The 21,751-nt window shown below is 39.7% G+C and overlaps 1 protein-coding gene across 10 annotated transcripts in view; it reads right to left on the bottom strand.

Moving 5' to 3' along the window:
- Nucleotides 1-21,751, bottom strand: part of PPP4R1 (protein phosphatase 4 regulatory subunit 1) — a 68,175-nt gene that overhangs the window by 18,531 nt on the left and 27,893 nt on the right. For 9 of the 10 annotated variants that reach the window (XM_065629029.1, XM_065629031.1, XM_065629038.1 and 6 more), the window contains 7 exons: nucleotides 14,149-14,291; nucleotides 12,492-12,638; nucleotides 10,848-10,955; nucleotides 10,091-10,156; nucleotides 7,670-7,828; nucleotides 6,616-6,746; nucleotides 4,559-5,076 (listed from right to left, as the gene is read on the bottom strand). In XM_065629029.1, the coding sequence (XP_065485101.1) occupies nucleotides 4,559-5,076; nucleotides 6,616-6,746; nucleotides 7,670-7,828; nucleotides 10,091-10,156; nucleotides 10,848-10,955; nucleotides 12,492-12,638; nucleotides 14,149-14,291 (1,272 nt within the window). The remainder of the gene's footprint in view (nucleotides 1-4,558; nucleotides 5,077-6,615; nucleotides 6,747-7,669; nucleotides 7,829-10,090; nucleotides 10,157-10,847; nucleotides 10,956-12,491; nucleotides 12,639-14,148; nucleotides 14,292-21,751) is intronic. The other variant, XM_065629032.1, reaches the window with a different exon arrangement.

The following is a 21,751-nucleotide window of genomic DNA, read 5'->3' as shown; positions in this document are numbered from 1 at the left end:
AACTAGCTTTCAGAACTACCTTCAGTAAAAATTGTAGTGTAAAGGTCAGTTTCGTGCATAACGCAGAACTCACGTATTGCATTGGTATGATAAAGCCAGTGTTCACTGAATCTTAAACCATCTGCTAATTAACTCTTTCTTCCTTTGACTTTTGCTTCAGGTGAGAAGTATTTTTTAGCAGGGAATTATTTACTCCTGGCTACTGTACCTGCATCCAAAAATAACCGGCACAACCTTTGAATTCAAAACCACATTTTACCTGGCCTTATTAAATTTCTTTGTCCTCAGGAATTTCTGTCCTTTCAATATGCTTTATTGTTGTTTTCTGTTTCTCTTGATGTTTCACTAGAAGACATTGATATTTTTAAGTGACACGCTCCCTTCTTTTTTCTGAAGGATCTGCATTCCTTACCCTCACTTCTTATTCAGAGGGAAAAGCTATGGGCTGCATTAATGGGTACAGAGATAAAAGTAAGGAGTTTCTTCTCCACTTCCTCCTCACCTATTGTTACATTAACAATATATATTTTAGACTTTGACTGCAGGCAGCACTAGTAGCTTAACTTATAAACACAATTTTTACATGGGAATGGCATCAACTGACCCCACAGCTGGGCTGGTTTATCCATATTGTATCTCCATCTGGTAAAGCGGCCTGTAACCAGCATAAGCCAGAGTTAGCCCCAGTAACCAGCAAGTCAGGCTTTTTCTCTTCCTCCAAGTAATATTAAGAAAAGCCGACATTACGTGATTTAGCACTTTCTATGCAGAACGTAAGGAGATAAATAAAACTGAAGAAAGTGTCCCTGGAAAGAAAAATAAAGAAGTAAAAACATCTGGGGAAAGAAAAGCAACCTCTGAAGTAAGTGAAGACAGCAGCAGCCTCAGGGAGCTGGAAAAAGGTGACCTGAATAAAGACTGTGATAATTTTAAAGGAGCTGGCATACTTCAGAGAAATGTGCAGGTTTCCATCTCACAGTTTGAGACCCTCAGGATGTCTGGCCAGGGGATTAGAGAGGTTTTATTAACAGGGATTACACACCACTGCTTAACTCCGCATAGATTGCGTAGCTCTGCTAGGCAGTAGAGCTTGTCTGTGAGCAGACAGACTGTCTTTATCTTGGTTGCCGACTGCTCAACTACCTACTAGTCAAATTTATCACTTTGGTAACAAGCTAATTCTGGAAAGAAAGCCTCAGGGTAAAGATTTTTGGGAGAGTCAGTTAAAGCAGTTCACTCCCTTCTGAAAATGAGATTATGGGGAAAAAAAAAAAAGTTCTATGATGGTTGCTGGTCAATGTTAAAAAGTTGTATTTGCTAGAGACCTCAGTCTCCATGCCTTGGAGCAAGGATTTGAAGTTTGCAATGGAAACTGCTGTGATGATAGGGAAGTGCACCACTGAAACACAGAAAACAGTGTCAAGTTACAAACCTAAAACCTCCACAAACAAACAAACAAAGCCACCTAAAAACCCCACACAACCACATACAGCTTGTGCTGTATGTATGTAAACAGTAACCTACCAGTGCTTGGCAGCCAAGACATCTGGAAGATTGGGGTATGCACTAAACATACTGCACTCTGGGCTGCACAAGCTGGATGCATATACAGTGGAAAGAAAAAGAAAAAAAAAGCTGTACTCCTCTGACTCAGAAAGAATCATTGCTGGTTGAACTTCAGTACCAAATCTCCACACCTGCTTCAGCTGTCAGGGACTGGCCTCTGCTCATTGTACCATGAAGAACATCACCTTATTACCATCACCAGTTATTATGCAGAGTCGAATAATAAAAATGCAGCGTGATCACAAGAACCTTCAAAAACTCTGTGCCAGTGATCCTGGCCAATACAGTTCCACACAACAGGTATTAATTTTCTTCTTTAAGTTTAGAAAATATTCTCCAAAATAAAACATGTTAAGAGCAGGATGCTGAAGTTGCACAGTCAAGCTCTGAGATGCTAGGTACAGCCAGAGTTAAGGTCATCTGAACAACTTAACCTTATAGACACATGTGCATCGTCATACACTACAGTCTCATTCCCAAACTACACTTTTGCTAACTCATCTCCACTTCATCTCATGGTGTCTCTAGGATGCTTGTCTTATTTGCTGCAGAAACCAGAAGATGTGTACCAAGGGGAGCTCTCCAGTATGGCAGGCCTGCGCTTACCCACCACAGAGAACACAGCATCTTCCGCTTCCATCCCTTGGCAGGGAATGCAGTGATAAAGACGAGAGCACAGCGTGGAAGCAGGAATCCAGGACTTGGGTGACAGCAAACCAATGAAGAAAATACGTGCAAGAAAAAGGGCACAGAGATTTAAAAAGAAAGAGAGAGAGGAAAAAAAAAATCCTAGCTTGCTCAGTCTGTCAAGAACCAGCTCATTCACAGTACAAGACTCATAAAAATGTAACGGCTAGTCTTGTGGGGATGGCGGGGCAGGGAAAGACCCTGAGGACCACTTGGGACCAGGGCTGTTTGATAAACACTTGTAAGCCATGTATAACTAGAGACAAAATTATCTGTGAAATTAAGATTAAGAAGTTACATAAAATTTCTATAAAAATAACCAGACAACCTCTGGGCTGAATATTTATACCATCAGTTTGTAATAACAGTTTTAGATGATAAAGATGGAAGGATTATTCCTGGTATTGCCATGAGCAAAGAGGCAGTCAGGGCTCTGATCTTCTGGATTACCCCCAAAGGGAGTCTACCTCCCTCTTGTCACAATTTATGGAGTGTAAGGTTGAAAGCATAGGCATTAAATCAGCTACTCAGAGACTAAAGTCTGGATACCTACAACTTTATGTGTGCTTTAGTGTTCGAGACAAGCGTGCAAAATGAATACTATTCTATCAGTTTTTGGCTCAATTTCCTTATACCGCAAGGCATTTATGTAAAATTAAAATAACATTACCAAATCAAAACAGGCATGTTGTTAAATTCCAATATCTGAAGTATTTAGACCGAATAATGAGAGTACAGGCAAGAGGAAAAAAATAGTACAAGGTTTAGAAGCTGTTTCATAGGGCTTAACTACACAGCCTTGACCAAGTCACAGGTACTGAACAAAATACAACCACCCACCCGAAATTAGAATAAACGGTACTGGTAACCCTAATTCAAATCTTTCCTAACTTGTGGGCACTGGGAACCTATGTTGTGGACAACCTAGTGAGAGTTTTCTCCTCCTGAAATGCACAAGTGTTAGTGAACAGAAAACCTCTCGATATCCACTCAATTGAGTTAGAAAAAAAAATCCTGCTCTGAAACAAGACATGAACAAGATACATAACAGAAACAACCCTGTAACCCAGGACAATTCTGGATGTATGAATATATACCTACATAAATCTTCATTAAAAGTGCTTAAGATATATTCTGTAACTGGACAGAACAAGGTTTTATAAAACAAATCTAAACAGCTAGGCAAGTTTTAACAGTGGGCTTCAAAGATGGGTTATGTGACGACTGAGATCACTAGCAAGGATGAAATTTTTTTCTTATCTCTCTCCTTAGAGAGAGAGTGCCCAAAGCACCCTTAAAGCAACAAAGTCTCAGCTGCTGACTTCACAATAGATTAAATAGAAGCAGTTCAAAATGGATTTAAGTAGTTATTAGTATGTCATCCTACTAACAACAAAAAGAAGCTGAAAGCAGTATCAGTTTATTCTAAAGTGTTTTTTCTACTCCCAACTTGACCTTCTTTTTCCCTCCTACTTTTTCTGGTATAAAAGCATGCTTTCCCCTAGAGATTCTTCAGCTCCAGAATAACATGGCTTCTTCTTTAGTGGTACCTCTAGACTTTCTGACTGAAACGCTCAAGGTTGATGTGCCTTGGAATTTATTCAGTATACGAATACCAAAAGAAACATATTTCCAGTAGGTGTGAAATAGCCAAGTCATTTTAGCCCAGAAGGTATTTCTGAGGTGCTACTCCATCAGCTGGTCACAGTTAGGAAACCCTTCTGCCCTCTTCAAGAGCCTTTAAAATGGAAGATGTGCATTCACATCAAGAATTCAGTTTGGATCAATTCTCAGTTTGACCTAACAAACTTGGCACACTTATGTCAACAACATGAGACCGCAATAATAAAGACCTTGCACAAAAATGGAGAAGACTAAGTCATTAAAAACCAAATAGATAATGCATAAAATGAAAACCATTATCACACTTCAATATCTAAAAAACAAAATAAAAAAATCTTAATCTGCCTTCTTATTTTGCATGTATGCTAATTACAAATTAATTTCCTGATCAACAGCTTATGCTATTGAACCATCTATTTGGTTATACTGTCAAAACAGGCAGTTGGAAGTTTATACTGCTAACTGTATGCATATTCAGTTTATGGAAGGAATCGTATTACCTTTAAATATCTTCACACAAATGCAAGTTCCCTTCTATTTCATAATCAATTTTCACAATTAAATCAAAATAGTTACAATCTCTTTGAGGAACAAGAGAAAGCAGTACTTCCAACTTTTAAAACAACTGAAAGGTTAAAGCGTATCCCTAAACACTTACAATGCTTCAGTATCTTTACTATACCTTTAACATCTGGATCGTCTATATGGGGTTCCAAATTTTCTATCATTTCTTCCAATTCTTTCCTTCTTGCCATAGGAATGTTTGGGGATACTGGCATAGTGAGTTCCTGAATTTCTCTATCAAGTATTATCTCAGAAGTCTGCTGAAGCTCGAAGTCAATATCTATTTCAGGAAGTGGAGTCCTCCAGAAATTGAAAGAGTTGTACAGTTCCTGCTCTGGAAGAGAGGTTTCCTGTGAATTCAGCCCAGCCTCCCGTAGACCTGCTGTACAGCAATGAGAACTTTGCTCATTCTCATCAGCCATTTCCCCACAAGATTCTGAAGACAAAGTGCAATGGAAGGATGACTCAGTCTGGAAATCACTTTCCCTCTGGGAGTTATTTGACACTGTATTTTGATCTTCCATGGCATTTTCAAGTTTTGTTGCAAAATCATCATTATCAACATGTGAAGACAGATCCTCTGTCCTGTTGTGCTCATCCTCTGTTGTGACATCTTCTGTAGTCCTGACATTTTGACTGTTGAGTGCCAAAGCAAATGAACATTTAAAAAACAAAACATACTTTTGCAAACAGATCCTCTTGAAAATTCACACACATCTTATCAGCTTGCTATTTACCAAATAAGATTTACTTACAGCATAGCAAAATAAATCATACGATCACAGAATGGTTGAGGTTGGAAAGGGACCTCTGGAGGTTGTCTTCTCCAACCTCCCTGCTCCAGCAGGGACGCCCAGGACCGTGTCCAGACAGCTTTTGAATATTCCAGAGGATGGAGAATCCAGTCTCCCTGAAGAACCTGTGCCAGTGCTTGGTCACCCTCACAGTAAAAAAAAAGGGTTTCCTGATGTTCAGATGGAATCTCCTGTGTTTCAGGTTGTGGCCATTGCCTCTGGCCCTGTCACTGGGCACCACTGAAAAGAGCCTGGCTCCATCCTCCTTGCACCCTCCCCTTGGGTATTTGTATACATTGATAAGTTCCCCCCTGAGCCTTCTCTTCTCCAGGATGAACAGTCACAGGTCTCCCAGCCCCTCCTCATAGGAGAGATGCCCCAGCTTCTTCACTGTATTTGTGGCCCTTCATTGGACTCTCTCCAGTATGTCCATGTCTTTCATATAAGGGAAAGCCCAGAATTGGACCCAACACTCCAGCTGTGGCCTCACCAGTGCTGAGCAGATGGGAAGGATCACCTCCCTCAACCTGCTGCCAAAGCTCCTCCTAATGCAGCCCAGGATAGCACTGGCCTCCTTTGCTGCAAGGGCACATTGCTGGCTCATGGTCAACCTGGTGTTCATCATGACCTTTTGAGACTTTTCTGCAAAGCTGTTCTCCAGCCAGCCAGACTCTAGCCTGTACTGGTGCCTGGGGTTATACTTCCCCAGGTGCAGGACTCTGCACTTCTCCTCGATGAACTTCAAGAAGTTCCTGTCAGCCCATTTCTCCAGCCTATTGAGGTCTCTCTGGATGGCAGCATGACCCTCTGGCACATCAGCCACTCTTCCCACTTCTGTGTCATCAGCAAACTTGCCACGGGTACACCCTGCACCACCATCCATGTCTTTAATGAAGATTTTAAACAGGACTGGACCCAATATTGACCCCTGAGATACATGACCAGTTACTAGCCTCCAACTATGTGTCACTGATCAGGACCCCTCTGGTCCTGGCCATTCAGCCACCTGTCAATCTACCTCACTGTCTCCTTGTTCAGCCCATACCTCATCAGCTTCTCTATGAGGATCTTATGGGAGACTGTGTCAAAGGCCTTACTGAAATCTAGGCAGACTATATCCACTGCTCTCCCTTGTCTATTAACTCAGTCATTTCATCACAGAAGGTGTATCCCAAAGTATCCTAAGTTAATGAAGAGTCATGTATTTTCAGTAAAAAACTGAAAAATCTGGTAGTCTATGAAGTAAGATGAGAAGTTCCAGATCTTTCCATTTATGAAGATTAATACTCAATTTATACAGGAAAGGAAATTTTCTTAACGTGCAATTCATACAGAATTAAAACAAGGAAAAAATAATTTGTAGATTTAGCAAATTCTTTACCTGTTCTCCTGTGCAGAACCACAATCTTCTGGGTTTTTACCATCTTCTTCTTTAAAGTACTGGCCACTGCTGGATGGATTAGCAAAAGTTGATATAAAAGGCCCCAGTGACTGAAAAGCAGCTTGGCGGACCTAGTAGAAAGGGTCCAAGGTGAAAAAAAATTATATCTATATAAAGCTTGCTGTCCTACAAAACACAGCTGGTACTAGGAATTGGAAGGGTCATAAGCCTACTGAGGAAAGAAACAGCAGAGGCTCTTGTCTAGAAAGAGTTATCCAGCTGTATCCATAAAAGCGCTAGGTAAAAAAGTTAAGAAAAAGCTAGGTAAACACAGTTAAACTTGCATGACTTTCCAGAATCCGAGAGCTCATGTTCCTATGAAAAAGATCTACTTTTAGCTCTTGGAAGTAGTCTGCTCAATAACAAACGTCACAAGGTTTGGAAAGTAGATCTTCAAGACCAAAAAAACCAAACAACCAAACCAAACAAACAAAACCAACACACCCCCTTGCAAAAAAAAACCCAAAAAACAACAAAAAAAACCCCCCACAAACCCCAAAAGACACCAACAACACACACAAAAACAAAAAACAAATACCCCCCCCCCCAAAAAAAGAGAGACCAAAAAACCAACAAACCCCACACCACAGCAAACAAAAACCAAACTGCCTAAACCAAACAAACCACAAACACCACCACCCCATTCCACTGGCCCACTCCCCCCAATAAAAGCAGGTGGTGGTAGGGAACATGAAAAAATACAAATAAACCACATCTCATTTTCTAGTTTTGTTACTGATTTTCAGCAAAGTCATAGGCAGTTCTGTAGCTAAGAAAAGCTATCCCACTGACACAGTTGTTCTTACATGCTGGAGTGAAAATGCGAGAGACTATCTACACCCATTGACAAACTAAGCAGTCTAAGAAGAATTTTGCTTGAGGAACATCAAACAATTACTATTATCCACATCTAAGGGAAGAGGTTCTATATGGAGTATTGCAATAAAATCCTTGAAATATTACAGCTATTCAAGAAATAAAAAGCAATTCTTACCCATCGTGAAGGATCACTAATCAAATTAATAAAAAGGGTTGATAATTTTGTCCTCCGGACTTCCTGTGATGTTGCACAAGAAACTGCCATGAAGCATTCAGCACAAGCTTTCCTAACTCCCCACACATTATCAGAGCAGAGCTGGAAAAACCTCGGCAGCTGTTAGGAACATAGTGAGTAAGTTTGCAAGTCTTAACAGGCAGTATGTGTCCCAAAGAAAGTTCTTTCCTCACATACATTTCCCTCATCTGGTTCTCTGCCCTCATACTCTGATGCATTAGTTTAACATTTGCAAGACAAATGCTACTTATGGATATAGATAAGGAAAATTCACCTAGCTGAAGAACAGCAAGAAAGTACTAACCCTCTAAACTGATTTATATCCAAAAAAGATCCCCAAAAAACCCAACTCCAAAAATATCCCCAAGCCCAGAAAAACTATCGTAAGACAAAACTTCATCTCTACACCATTCTTGCCAAGCAGATAACATTGCAAGGAACAAAAATATAAAGAATACTGGTGCATTAAGATTTTACCCATCAGAGATCACTTCAGATTTTTGTAAAGTTCTCACTGATATGCAAAGAAAGAGCATCTTCAGAAAGAAAGAAAACCTTTCTTTTCCATCTAAACTTCTCATTGTGAGATTTACCAGTCTCTGTCACCACCTGCCCTATGAAGCCGGACCTGAACTGCACACAGGAACAGGGGAACAAGAGAAACACTGCATTTGGTGCAAGAGAAAACAGGTTTGAACAGAGCAGTGGTTTTACTAATAAAACCGAAGCACTTAGAAGTTGATCAGGTGATGAGGTTTTTTTGGAAAGAGTAATAGTAAGGATGAAATGGTGGACAGAGTGTAGGAGAGGCAGTCAAAGACATGCAGGTCATCACATGGCTGCCTTCACTTGCAACAGGCAGACCGGTAAGATGCAAGCAATACAATGACTGTTGCTACAGCTCTGATCTCAGTTATTGATGTTCAGCTATTCCCACTGTCTGCAGCAAAGTCTTCTGGACTTTGCTCCTTATTTTTAAAAGTATTTATGTTACAAAACAAAGTTTTATCTAAAGCCATACAGCTTTTTGCCTTTTTTTTCCCATAATCAAAAAAGCACAGAAAATGGTATTTTTTGTTATGGAAAGAGATCCCAAATCATCCACCCACATGTTACTGCTTTCACATAAAATAAACAACACTTTTTTTTCATAGTCTAATTGCACCTCCTACAAAGTTTTAATCCAAATTCATTACATGTATCACTAAGAGGGCACTTGTGTGAGAGAAATCAATTTACATCCCAAATCAAGAAACATATGGGATATAAATCTGCACAATGATACTTCATTATCAAATGGCTCGAATCACACAGTACCTAGGGAAAAAAGCAGCAAATGCTTTAGGAATGTAAGAAATGCCCTGAGGGTCACACTGGGTACACCTGTTCTAGTACCATATCTGCAACAGGCTGCAGAGCCTCTTATTGAAGTCATGCCTGCATTTACACTCTCTCCTTTTTAAGCTCCTCGCTAATTCATGACACTGATTCATCAACCTCCTCTGGCCCTCAACAAGCTCACTGTCCACATCCCCAAAAGGAGAAAGCTTGAAGAAGGATCCTAGAGACTGCGAGACTGATTTCTGCTCCCTAGCCCTGTCGTGTCTCCAAGACCAGCAACATCCACCAGCCCTTTGGTCCTGCCAGGGGAATGGGGGGCACTGTAAAGGATCCTCTGCTCACTGCTCCATCCACTTCCCTGCTTTTCCATTTTGAATTTACATCTCTTCCCTTTACTACATTTGTTATTGCCCAGATTCATTTATTTTCTCTGCCTTTCCTTTTCTTTCACTCCTCCCTAGGAAGGCTGTGAGGCTTTGTTCGAGTAAGGAAAACAGACTTTAAAAGATTAAATCAATGAATGGCAGCTTAAGTGATGCTGTTTAAAGAGACAACATAAATCTTGCCACTTCTAGCAGTCTATACTGTCTGTGCTCCTCCTGTATCTGCAATCTCTCATTGCATTTCTGGATATTGATTCTATGATGCACTTCTGCCCACCTCTAGCCTAATGTATTTTTGAACTTGGAAATACTCTCTGCCTCCACAGTCTGAGGTATTTTCTTCAGTTTGGTTTGAACCCTACTCCCAGCTTTAGAATTGAGTACCCCTTAGATCCAGACTGTGTGACTTGGCAATTAAGAGTTCTGTATTCACAGTAACTGTCTTCAAGATTTTGTAAACATCAATCATAACCTCACACCAGCAAAACTGAAGAGTCACAGCTTTTTCACTCTCTCCTTCCTAAGGGAAAGTAATTGTACACAATTGCCTAATAATTTTAACTACCCTTCTCCGCACCTTGTATAACTCCACTACTGACTTGTATTAAAAAGAAAAATCCGTTAAGAAATGGATTACCAGCATTTCTTCAGTGGCTTGCTGCCCAACCACACTGCAGATATCTCCAAAATTGGCTGCACATACCTACCAGACAAAAAGCAAGAAATAACTACTAAGAACATAGCTTTAATACAGCAAATAAAGGAAAAATGTAAACAGCTTTTAAAACCATAAAAACAGCTTTCAGTGCAAACTCAATATCAGCCACTTCCTCATTCCATCAGTTCCCATGGTTTTTTTTTAAAAAAAAAAATTTTTTTCTTTATTTCAAGCTTAATCAGCATTTTTTAATCACAAAGGAACCACTCCAGAACTTAAGTGAAAGGGAAGGAGGATAAAACGCATTCAAAGTGCTGTCAAATGAAAGAATACAAGCAGGGTGAAACCAAAACACAGCCACAGCACCTAAATACCATGATGGAGTACTGGTTTATTTCATCTTAATGTGCATCTCTAATTCCATCAGAGAGATATGAGCTCAGGTGGCTGATGCTGTATCAGTTACAGTTGGTTCACATTTTTGTGGCTACCTACACAATCATAAGGACAAGCAGATTCTTTCTTTGTTTCTGATAATAAAGGTAGGAACTCTGGAAAAAACTCAGCGTCAAATATAAACTCTGCGGAAATGCAAGCTACAAAAGAAACTCCATAGCTTTCATTCATACACGTCCCAGATGAAATCTAGCAGGAAACAGTCATTTAGATAAATCAAGTTCCAAGCTGATGACATTCCTTTCACAGATAATCCAGATCAGATGTTGATAATTCATACCTTACGAACATGAAACATTCTGCAGTCACAGCACATCTCACAAAACCTGGGAAGAACAAGTCTTTCCGTGATGTCCTTTCCCACCATGGAGGCCATTTTGCACATTATCTAATGGCAACACAGACACTAATCAGGGATGCTTGCACAACACACAATTCCCTGTCAGTTGAGCACAGGCATTTTACACTATTAATTCTGATGCACACGATTTTATCGAAAACTGTGAAATAGATTGAAAAAAAGCATTTTTTTTCGTTTTACTTTCTTCCAGTCATGATGTTACACAGCTGTAGAAGACATTGGTCTGTCACCAAACTAAATAAAATTCCTAACTAATGGAGATAACTGAACTCTAAGGAAATCACTCTCGTATCTTACCAAACAAGATTTAAGAAAAATTTTTTTAAAAAGAGATTCTTTCGCTATTCCAATACTTAATGAATATATTTACAATTAACAGAAAATTGACAATTAATACGCTTAAGTGACTTCTACAACTTCTGTATGACTTAGAATTTAATCACAACACTCTATATTGCACATATGCAACTCCCTGACATAAAATTACTAAAAAAGCTTATCATACCAAAGAAAGTGACGGTTTTTCCCTCTAACTGCTCTTTCATTCCAATTTTTACAACTCTTAAAGAAAAAAAGTAATCTAAAAGAATTTTTTGTTTAACTTTCCTTATCACGTCAGTAGAGCTACTTAAATTCATTTTCTTATAATAACAATTATTATTTTTCTAACCCCTAGGGGCTCAGTGACCTACAGAAATCTCTCTCATATTTAAAATCTTCAAAACAATGAAGATGGATAGAATAATTCTGCTTTAAATTTTATTTTCTAAGGTATTTGTAAGCTTCTTCAAGTACATACTAGAAATTTTGTGTCAAATACAATAATGTCCAGCCTGCTTACTGTTTACGAGTCCAGCCACATTATGAAAGTAAAATATTAATGAGGACTCTATCAACCAAAAAGAAGAAATAAAAAATCTGCCAGCAAAAGCATCAACACAAATTGCAAAAAAATCAAGGGAAATATAAGGACATACATCTCCTGCCATTTCTTGTTCATAATTGAACCTATTAATTTGCTTACTATTTTAATTTGACACATAATAATTTTAATTATTAAGGCTGTGTCTAATAAAAAAACCCCACACCAACCAACCATGAGTTAATCAACTCAAACACTTATTTCATCCAATAAAACAAACCAAAAATCAATAAAGAGAATAGCAAAGACCATCAGAATTCAAGAGTTAGAGATTTTCCACTGATGGAAATTTTCCACATATGCAATTTAAACTTCCATAAAACAAACCAACCTGAAAATATTAAAAAGCCAACAGTAGCAGGTGCTTTAGGAGTCAATAAAATTAATCACACGTGCTGTCTTGGGACAGCTTGTCCAGTTGGGTTTTTCTTTACAGCATATATAAGCTACTGAATTTAAATCTAATCTTGACTCGAGTGTAACACAGAATGGAAAAAGTTACAGATTAGTTATGGATAGCAATAGAGTTTTTTCTCTTTAATACCACATGGATGTGTATCTTGGAAACACACTACCATCACTACAACATCAAGCATTCGAGCAAGCTTTATACTATGTGATTTGGCATTGCTGTTACTTACAGCCACTGCTTCTGTCTTCACATCGTCATTGCTGTCTGGAGCTGTCAGATCTATCAGAACAGGGCATACTTTGGTCTCCACATCATATCTCTCTATAAGTTCTTGCTCCAACAGAACTAACAATGCTGCCTGGCTTGTTTTTCTTACCTATTATAAAAAGACAAAAAACTGAACCAAGAAACTCGAAGACAGTTTTTTCTTCGTTTGTTTAAATATATGTTCTGTATTTTGGAAGCTGTACCTCTATACTGCCACACACCCATACCAATTGCACTCAGCAAGAGGACAAGTGCTCCAAAACCACTTTTGCAAATGCTTCATGTTTGAACTAAACTATGTTTGAACTCAAGAACCTGCATATTGTAAACTAAGGCAATGCTATTACAAAAGCGTCCTCCTACATACTTCCCAAAACACAGTACAGCAATGTCAAAAAAGTAGTCATGGCAAAGCTCATGCAAGAAAAGCAGAACAACTAATTGGGAGCAAAGTCCTAAATAAAGTGAATTTTAATAAACAAATCCTCTTTTTCTGAGATGAACAATTTTGGCTAATAATGAATAACAGCATTTATTTTGAGTCTATTTTAAATTCTGAGAGATGGTACGAAAATAAGATAACCATTAGTAACTGACTTCATATGTGGCTAAGCCCTGACTCTCAGAAAGTTTTTCAGAAAACATTACATAAAACAAGAGAATATATATTGAAATGCAGTAATTTTGAAAACATCTCTGAGATCTTTGTTTCAGAGCAAATCAGCCAAATGAGTTATCAAGTATCAACAGAGGTTAAGATAATGAACAGAATCACTGATTTGCTAGCAAGAAAATATCAAGCAGAAGCATGGTTGTTGTATTAGAAACAAAATTAGCAAACCAACTATTACGAAAAATAGGTTTGGGTACCTATTTTTAATTATGGAAAATCTGGAAAGTGCAAGGCAAAAAAGTGTGACAAACTCAGAGGTCTAAAATACTTAAAATACTGTATCACCTAGGATTAGTTTAGTCTGAAAGGACATGGAAAAGCCTAGACAAAGCTTTAGACAAGCTAACTCATACGTGTAGAGAAACAAACCATACAAATCCAACCCAAAAGTTTTATTGGATCAATTTATAAATAAATGGTTATGAAGGTTCATAATGATGTTTAAAAAAAAAACCACACCATACCATACTACTGTTCCATTATGCCAGAATTTAAGTTATGTAAGCTTATCGAAAGGACTGTTTGATTTTGTCCATAAGAATACAATACCAGGTAAAAGGCCCCAAATCAGAACAGATCATGTTAGGTCAGGAGTGGCAAACTCATTTTCACCAGGGGCCACATCAGCCTTGCGGTTGCCTTCAAAGGGTCAAATGTAATTTTAGGACTGTATAAATGTAGGAGTAGTTACATTTACGTTCAACCTTTTGAAGGCAACCGCAAGGCTGATGTGGTCCCCATGAAAATGAGTTTGCCACCTCTGCATTAGATGAAAAAAGTTGGAAATTTTCTTTAATTAAAGTTCAGAGTGCCATGCATTTCATGTCATTCAAAACCTTTCTACCCGAAAATAATACACACTTGTATGATGCTAAATTATTTAAATTGAAAAACCTCACACCAAGTATATTCAACAAGCTAATAAACTATTTGTAAAGACACTTACCTGGTTATTCTGGTCTGCAAGGTATCGTACCACAATAGGCAGTAAGTATTTGGAAAAAGCATATGGAATTGAAGGTCTGTTTTCTTGACAGAACATAGCAATATGAGGCACCTGTTCCATCAGTTCTGCCCGCACTGTTGGCTCTGTTAGGGTCAAAATAAAACCAAACAAGGCACAATAAATGTTTACAAGCATACTGCCAGAATAAGCTTTTTACAGTCCTGTACATAGAAACTGTGTTCCCAAATGTTCAGGGCAGCATCTTTACATCAAGCTTCATTTTGACAAGCATCACCTTTTTGCAAAACCATGTCCAAGTACACCCTGTACTGCTAAACTGAAAAGACAGGTTCCACATTCTCGGTAAAAAAACAGGTACAGGCATAAGGAGAGCAAGCCACCAAACATTACGAGTATCAGAATCTGTCTGAACTCCCTACAAGCATTACCTACTTCCAAGAAATCTGCTAAGCAGAAGTCAACCCAACACTTGCACCAGTTTGAGGGTGCTCCTGGCCACAGCCTCTCATGCAGGAAAGATCCTGCTGCGCAGGACAACCAGCCGCAACCACCAATGCTTTTTTTCATTCTTTGGTTTTTAAGGTTACTGATATTTTTGTCAGATGGAAAAGATCCTGCATCTTTCTGGTTGCTTCTGTTAAACCTTTCAGGTATGTTTTTCAAAGTTGGTGACTATTTAAAAAAAAATTAATTCACCTTTTAAAATTCAGAAAACCGAGCATGCTTTGAGATGGAGAAAGCAATCACCACTGCAGACAGACTGTAAACAGCCCCTCTCCCAGAAGCAACTCTTTTGAAAAGGCTGCAGATGGGAAACAGAGCAGATTGAGGAACCATCAGGCTAGGCAAGGAGGGACAGAGGGCTGAGAGGTGAGTGATAAGGAGATAAGACTAGCAACTAAAGGGAAGGGAGACTGGAACTTGCTGGACAAGAAACTGGAACCAGGGCCCAGTGCCAGGGCTAGAGGGACTCACTCCCACCTTTCCCATAAGGCTGCTATTTCGAGACATGCCCAAGACATGATGTAAGGGTACAAGAGGCTTGTGTCACAATACTTATCACTAGGATCTCATTCTCACTTCTCTAGGACTCCTGCCTCATTTCTTGCAGCAGACAGAAGATGACTTGGGAGGAGGGACGTGCAGAGGGCAGGGGGAGTGAGGAAGAAAAATTTGGCTGAGGCTGCATATTCAGCACTAGTGTATCCCAAATTGTTTCCAAATTTGCCTCAGGCAGTTCCCACCCTCCCAAACCCAAAACTTGTGGATTCTATCATGCCGATACAACTGTTTGTGCAGCCAGACAACAAACTATATCAAAGAACTGATCTGGCTGAGGCAGCTTTTGCCCCACCACAGCAGCATGATTAAACAGCAAGAACTGGCACTTAGATTGGTTTCTCTGTGCAATCACACATTTCCCTCAAGTAGCAGAACCATCTGATGACGGAAGTGAGCAAGTGATGGTAAGAGAGCATGCTGGGACTGCTTATTGCGATATTACCATCAAAACAGAGGGAAAGAAACAAAATGCCAACAAACCCAATTCATTCCTTTGGCTAGTATGAAGCTGTGCAAAATCCTCAAGCCAGAACCTTCAGTGTAACTGTATGCTACTCATCTGATTGCAGTCCAAACTCTGTGTCTTCACTGCTGAAGAAATACCACTGCTACAATCAAAGCCAATAAGAGCTCTGCATTAGGCGTATCAAGAGCTATGTATAAAGCTTTGGACGCTAGGCACTCAAAATGTGCAGACTCTTTTGACTTTGATACCTCTACAGTTTGCCCACCCACTGGTGAAGTAACAGCAACACCCTCTTTCCCCAAATTGTCTAGGTTTGCTGTGAAACTGAATTCATAGATTTCTTCACAAAGTACTCCAGCAAGAGAGCAATGACTACCAAAAACATAAGATCCTTTTTTCTTCAGAACAGGGTTCATCTATTATGCAGCACTTAAGAGAGTGACCACGCCGCCTGACACTATCGAAGAGCTGCTCATGCTCTTCTTCCTGAGCTACTAAGCAAGTTCTGGTTTTGTGGGGAACACAGATGAGACGATGCAATTAAAGATCTGAAAAATTCATGTCTAGGAATGAATTAGACCTGTAAAGTCACCTTAGTTCTTACATTCCCTAATTTTTAAGTACGTGGCTCTGCAATTTTAGTAAGGTCAATTAAAACCAACAAACAATCCAGCACTGTGTATGTAACTGGCTGTGTAATGCAATACCGTAATTCACTAGCAAAAAGACATTTGTGCTGTTCTGGGGAATTACTGTTGCTATGCAAGAACCTGAACCTTAAGCTTACCAATTTAGATAAGAGCTCAGTTCTTCCAAATGCTGAAGCATATGTTCCAATGTGTACTGAATAGAGCCTAATCTTACAGTTTGATGGGGTTACAGTAGAGGGTTTGTTTTTTTTTTTGCATTATGTTTCCTTAAGACCCAAGCAACAATGCTAAAAATTTCCACTAAAGATACTGCATTTTCTCATTCCTTTCATCCATTCCTCAGCTTTGTCTTGAATTTACATGGGTGGCAGCTCCAAATACAGATTCCAACAGGCTTCAATACACGACACTGTCTGCCATTTCAATTTAAACTTTTCTATGGTTTAGTCATCACCACAGTAAATGGAGCATGGCAGTATCAGTTAAAATTATTATACAAGGCTTCTGAAAGTGTAAGCTCATCCAGCTGGGGAATACATCTGCATTATATATTTTTTGCACTGTACAATACAGTCAGGACCAGGCTCTCACACGGCATAAACAAAATCTGGGTGGAGAATTTTACTTCACATCGAGACTGAAAGTTTCTATTTTAGGCACTCTGGAAAAATCACTGTGTACAATTAGGTTCTCCATAACGTTTGCTTGGAACAGTATTTTTCCATTTGCAGAGGAATTATTTTTAAATGCTGCTCTTTTGAAATGATCTTCTGAAGGTAGAAGTCTGTGCCTTAAAGTAGCAGGCTACTAGAAAAAAAACATAACCAAACAAAACCGAAAAAAACCAACCAAACAAAACCTGCAACTTGTCAAAACAAAAAAAAATAAAATAAAAATAAATATAAAAAATAGATCTCAGAAGCAAACTCATACTTGTTTTTCTCCTTCATAAGCACTCTATTTTATTCTATCAGATCTTGTATATTCTCTACATACAGAATTATACTGAATAGAGTTTTAGAAATCAAGCAAAACTAAAAGAATTATAGATAAAGTAAAAATACACTTCCATTTCTTCTGTTTGTAAATAACTTTGAAAATAAGTTGCCAGAATAAAATGACACAGTTGTATTTCTCTTGATTTCCAGACCACATGAAACCAGCAATACATTACATAGAATCACAGAATGGTTGGGGTTGGAAGGGACTTCCGGAGATCATCTAGTCCAAACCACCTGCTAAAGCAGGTTCTCCTAGACTAGATGGCACAGGAATGTGTCCAGACAGGTTTTGAATGTCTCCAGAGAAGGAGACTCCACAACCTCTCTGGGCAGCCTGTTCCAGTGCTCTGGCACCCTCAAAGTAAAGAAGTTTCTCCTCATATTCAGATGGAACCTCCTGTGCTTCACTCCATGCCCATTGCCCCTCATCCTGTCCTTGGGCACCACTGAAAGGAGTCTGGTCCCATCCTCTTGACATGCACCCTTGAGATATTTATAAACAGTGATGAGATCCCCTCTCAGCCTTCTTTCCTCCAGGCTGAACAGACCCAGCTCTCTCAGTCTCTCTTCATAAGAAAGGTGCTTTAGGCCTCTAATCATCTTCGTAGTCTGCCACTGGACTCCCTCCAGTAATTCCTTGTCCTTCTTGAACTGGGGAGCCCAGAACTGGACGCAGTACTGCAGATGTGGCCTCATCAGGGCAGAGTAGAGGGGGAGGAGAACCTCCCTCGACTTGCTGGTCACACTCTTCTTAATGCACCCCAGGATACAGTTGGCCTTCTTGGCCACAAAGGCACATTGCTGATTCATGGTCAACCTGTTGTCAACCAGAACTCCCAAGTCCTTCTCAGCAATGCTGCTTTCCAGCAGGTCCGCCCTTAACCTGTACTGGTACCTGGGGTTATTCCTCTCCAGGTGCAGGACCCTACACTTGCTCTTGTTGAACTTCATGAGGTTCTTCTCTGCCCAGTCCTCCAGCCCATCCAGGTCTCACTGAATGGCAGCACAGCCTTCTGGTGTGTCACTCCTTCCTCCCAGTTTGGTATCATCAAAAAACTTGCTGAGGGTGCACTCAGTCTCTTCATCCAGATCATTGATGAACAGGTTGAACAGGACTGGACCTAACACTGACTCCTGGGGAACCCCACTAACTACAGCCCTCAAACCAGACTCTGCACCATTGATCACAGCTCTCTGACCTCTGCCCTCCAACCAGTTCATGATCCATCTCACCGTGCATTCATCCAGCCCGCACTTCTTGAGGTTGCCTATGAGCAGGCTGTGACAGATGGTGTCAAAAGCCTTGCTGAAGTCAAGGTAGACAACGTCCACTGCTCTTCCCTCATCTACCCAGTCAGTCATACCATCATAGAAGGCTATCAGGTTGGTCAAACATGATTTTCCTTTGGTGAACCCATGCTGACTGCTCCTGATAACCTTATTTTCTTCCGCATGCTTGGAGATGACATCCAGAATAAGTTGTTCCATCACCTTTCCAGGGATGGAGGGGAGGCTGACTAGCCTGTAGTTTCCTGGGTTGTCCTTCTTGCCCTTTTTGAAGACTGGGGTGACATTGGCTTTCTTCTAGTCCTCAGGCACCTCTCCTGTTCTCCAAGACCTTTTAAAAATGATGGAGAGCGATTTAGCAATAACGTCTGCCAACTCTCTCAGCACTTGTGGGTACATCCCATCAGGGCCCGTGGATTTGTGGATGTCCAGTTTGTCTAAAAGAGCTCTCACATGGTTCTCCTCAACCAAGGGAAAGTCTTCCTTTCGCCAGACTTTCTCTCCTATCTCTAGGGTCTGGAATACCTGGGGGCCGGTCTTAGCAGTAAAGAGGGAAGCAAAGAAGGCATTCATTAACTCTGCCTCCTCTGTATCATCCGTCACCAGGGCACTCTCCCCATTCAGCAGCAGACCTACATTTTCCCTAACCTTCCTTTTGCTGCTGATGTACTTGAAGAAGTCCCTTCTTCTTGTCCTTGACATCCCTGGCCGGATTTGCTTCCAAGTGGAGCCTGAACTTCCTCACCGCATCCCTGCATATTCTAACAGCCTCCTTGTATTCCTTCCATGTGGTCTGTCTCTTTTTCCACATTACATAAACACTCTTCTTCCACCTGAGTTTTGACTGGAGTTCCTTACTCATCCATGCTGGCCTCCTACTCCCTTTACTTGATTTCTTCCTCATAGGGATGCAACCCTATTCCAATCAACATCTCCAAAACCTGGGCAGACTTTGATCTGCACACATCAACCTACAGTTTTAGCTATTTCACATATCACCATTTAAATGAACATCCCAAACTGACTCCAAAATCACAGAAGTAATTAATTGTTCCTGCCTCACCCATGGAAAAAAATCAAATTTCCCCCAGAACTTGACACCACCTCTCATGTAAGCAAAGTGCCAATATGCTCATCTTCCTACTCCTAGCATATACACTTAGCTTTCCTATATAAATGTGTACTGTTTATTTTATCCCTGCTGAGGCTTCAGTTCACTCTGTATTCCACCTCATCTATGAGGAGGTAAAGCACCACAGTTAGTTGTACACTGGAAATTAAAAGGGGATTGTTGCAGAGCTGCACAGTATAATATCAACTAATTGCTCCAGAACAGTTATTTGTAAATGAAATAATTATTCCAGACCCAGCTCACAACTAGATTTATATCACAATAGCTTATTCTGCAACAACGCACAGTATTAAGAAGAAATGCTGCAAAGCATTCATTATCCCAAAATGACCATTCTGAGATACAAGCAGCAGTCAATTTCCCCTACATTTGTGAGGGGCTGTAAGGCTTTTGTGTTGTAAAAGTGTATATGAAGAACTACTACGGCTGATGTTAACACTGCTTTGACTGACAATTTTGATGAATGTTTTAAGTACACCTGAATATTAATAATATTAATATTTGTTCTTATTAAAGGTTGTAAGAAATAAAGGTGTAAGTGCATAGCTTTCCACTTACACTTTCATTCTTTAAAAAAAAAAAAAACCACACCACCAGAAAACCTGGTGAAAGACAAAATGAAAATACCGGTTTATATGTGCTAGAGAGAAATCAGCACAGAAAACACCTTCATGCCCTTCCCCCTGTACAGATCTCTGTTTCTGTATTCAGCCTGAAATAAGGTCCACAGGATACTAAAATGCCAATCTGCCAACAGCATGGCAATAGTACTGGAATTGTGCACGTCAATTCCCAAACTGAGCATCATTTGCATGATCAAAGACAAAGTTTAAATAAAGTCTACAGTTTGACTCAAAGTTTATCTATCCTCTTCTTTCCCAAATACAACTTTCTCTTTTTCCTTCTAGTGTCACCCACATTTTCACTTTTGATTTCTCTCATTTTGTATTTTACCCTTCTCTTCAACTTTCCTACCTTTTCTTTTAAGACAAAAGAAAATCTAGATAAGTGAAAATACACTGTAACCAGAGACCATCCCCATTAGCTTAGGAGTCCGTCAGAAACTCTGATGTGTTGGATGGCTGATGCATATGGCTTCAGTAGTCAGGTTCTTTTATCTTACTAACCAGAAATGGAGTCAATTACTGACTGGCAGAGCAAGGACTGAAATACAGACTAATGAGAGAGGGTAGTCCCCATTTGTCTCTCCATGCATCTGCTGGATGACTGAAGAGGATCACATCAAGCAAAGGAAAACATTCTTAGTGTAGCAGGAGGCAGGAGAAAAGGTATGGAAAATCCTGAAACAGAAGATGTGGGAGGGAAGAAAACACAAGTGGAGCTATTGACAGCTGGGAAAGGCGAATATTAGCATTCCCATTAATATTGCTTACATATGAAGAGTTTGTTAAATGCTATAATATGTGCTATTCGACAGGTATGGTTGGCACCTCTTACTATACCGACAGCTGTAATTGAAATGGTCTTACTAACAGAGGTTAAGCACACTATTAAGTAATTAAGGTTGTGAGGCTGTCCACATTAAGCCTGATTATACAGCTTCAAAACTTAATGACCAATTAGTCTAATAACTGTTTTTTAAAATGTTTGTTTTGCAAAGTGTGTTCACAACTGATTCTATGCAGTAAAGTGACTACTTTTCATTCAGGAGAAAAAAATTCTAGTTGGTTATATTCAAGCAAATAAGCACCAGTCATCCAGGAAGTCACTTTCTTTTTCCTCCATCATCTCTTTAGAAAGATACCTATATGTATTTATTTCATAGTACACTGAAACACCACATATAATTTAGAAATTAAGATATAGACTCTGCCTCTAAAAGAACCTTCAGAAAATAAGATTTAAAGCTTCTGGTACCCCTTGCAAGCACACTGAGCAAAATGCCAATAATGCAATAATTCTGGCTGAGGCTAACTTTCAAAGCCAGTTAATTATACTTGTGCACACAGTGATGTATCATAAG

Source organism: Caloenas nicobarica, chromosome 2, assembly GCF_036013445.1.
Source record: "Caloenas nicobarica isolate bCalNic1 chromosome 2, bCalNic1.hap1, whole genome shotgun sequence".
Taxonomy (NCBI): domain Eukaryota; kingdom Metazoa; phylum Chordata; class Aves; order Columbiformes; family Columbidae; genus Caloenas; species Caloenas nicobarica.
This window is presented reverse-complemented; position numbering and strand designations above follow the sequence as displayed.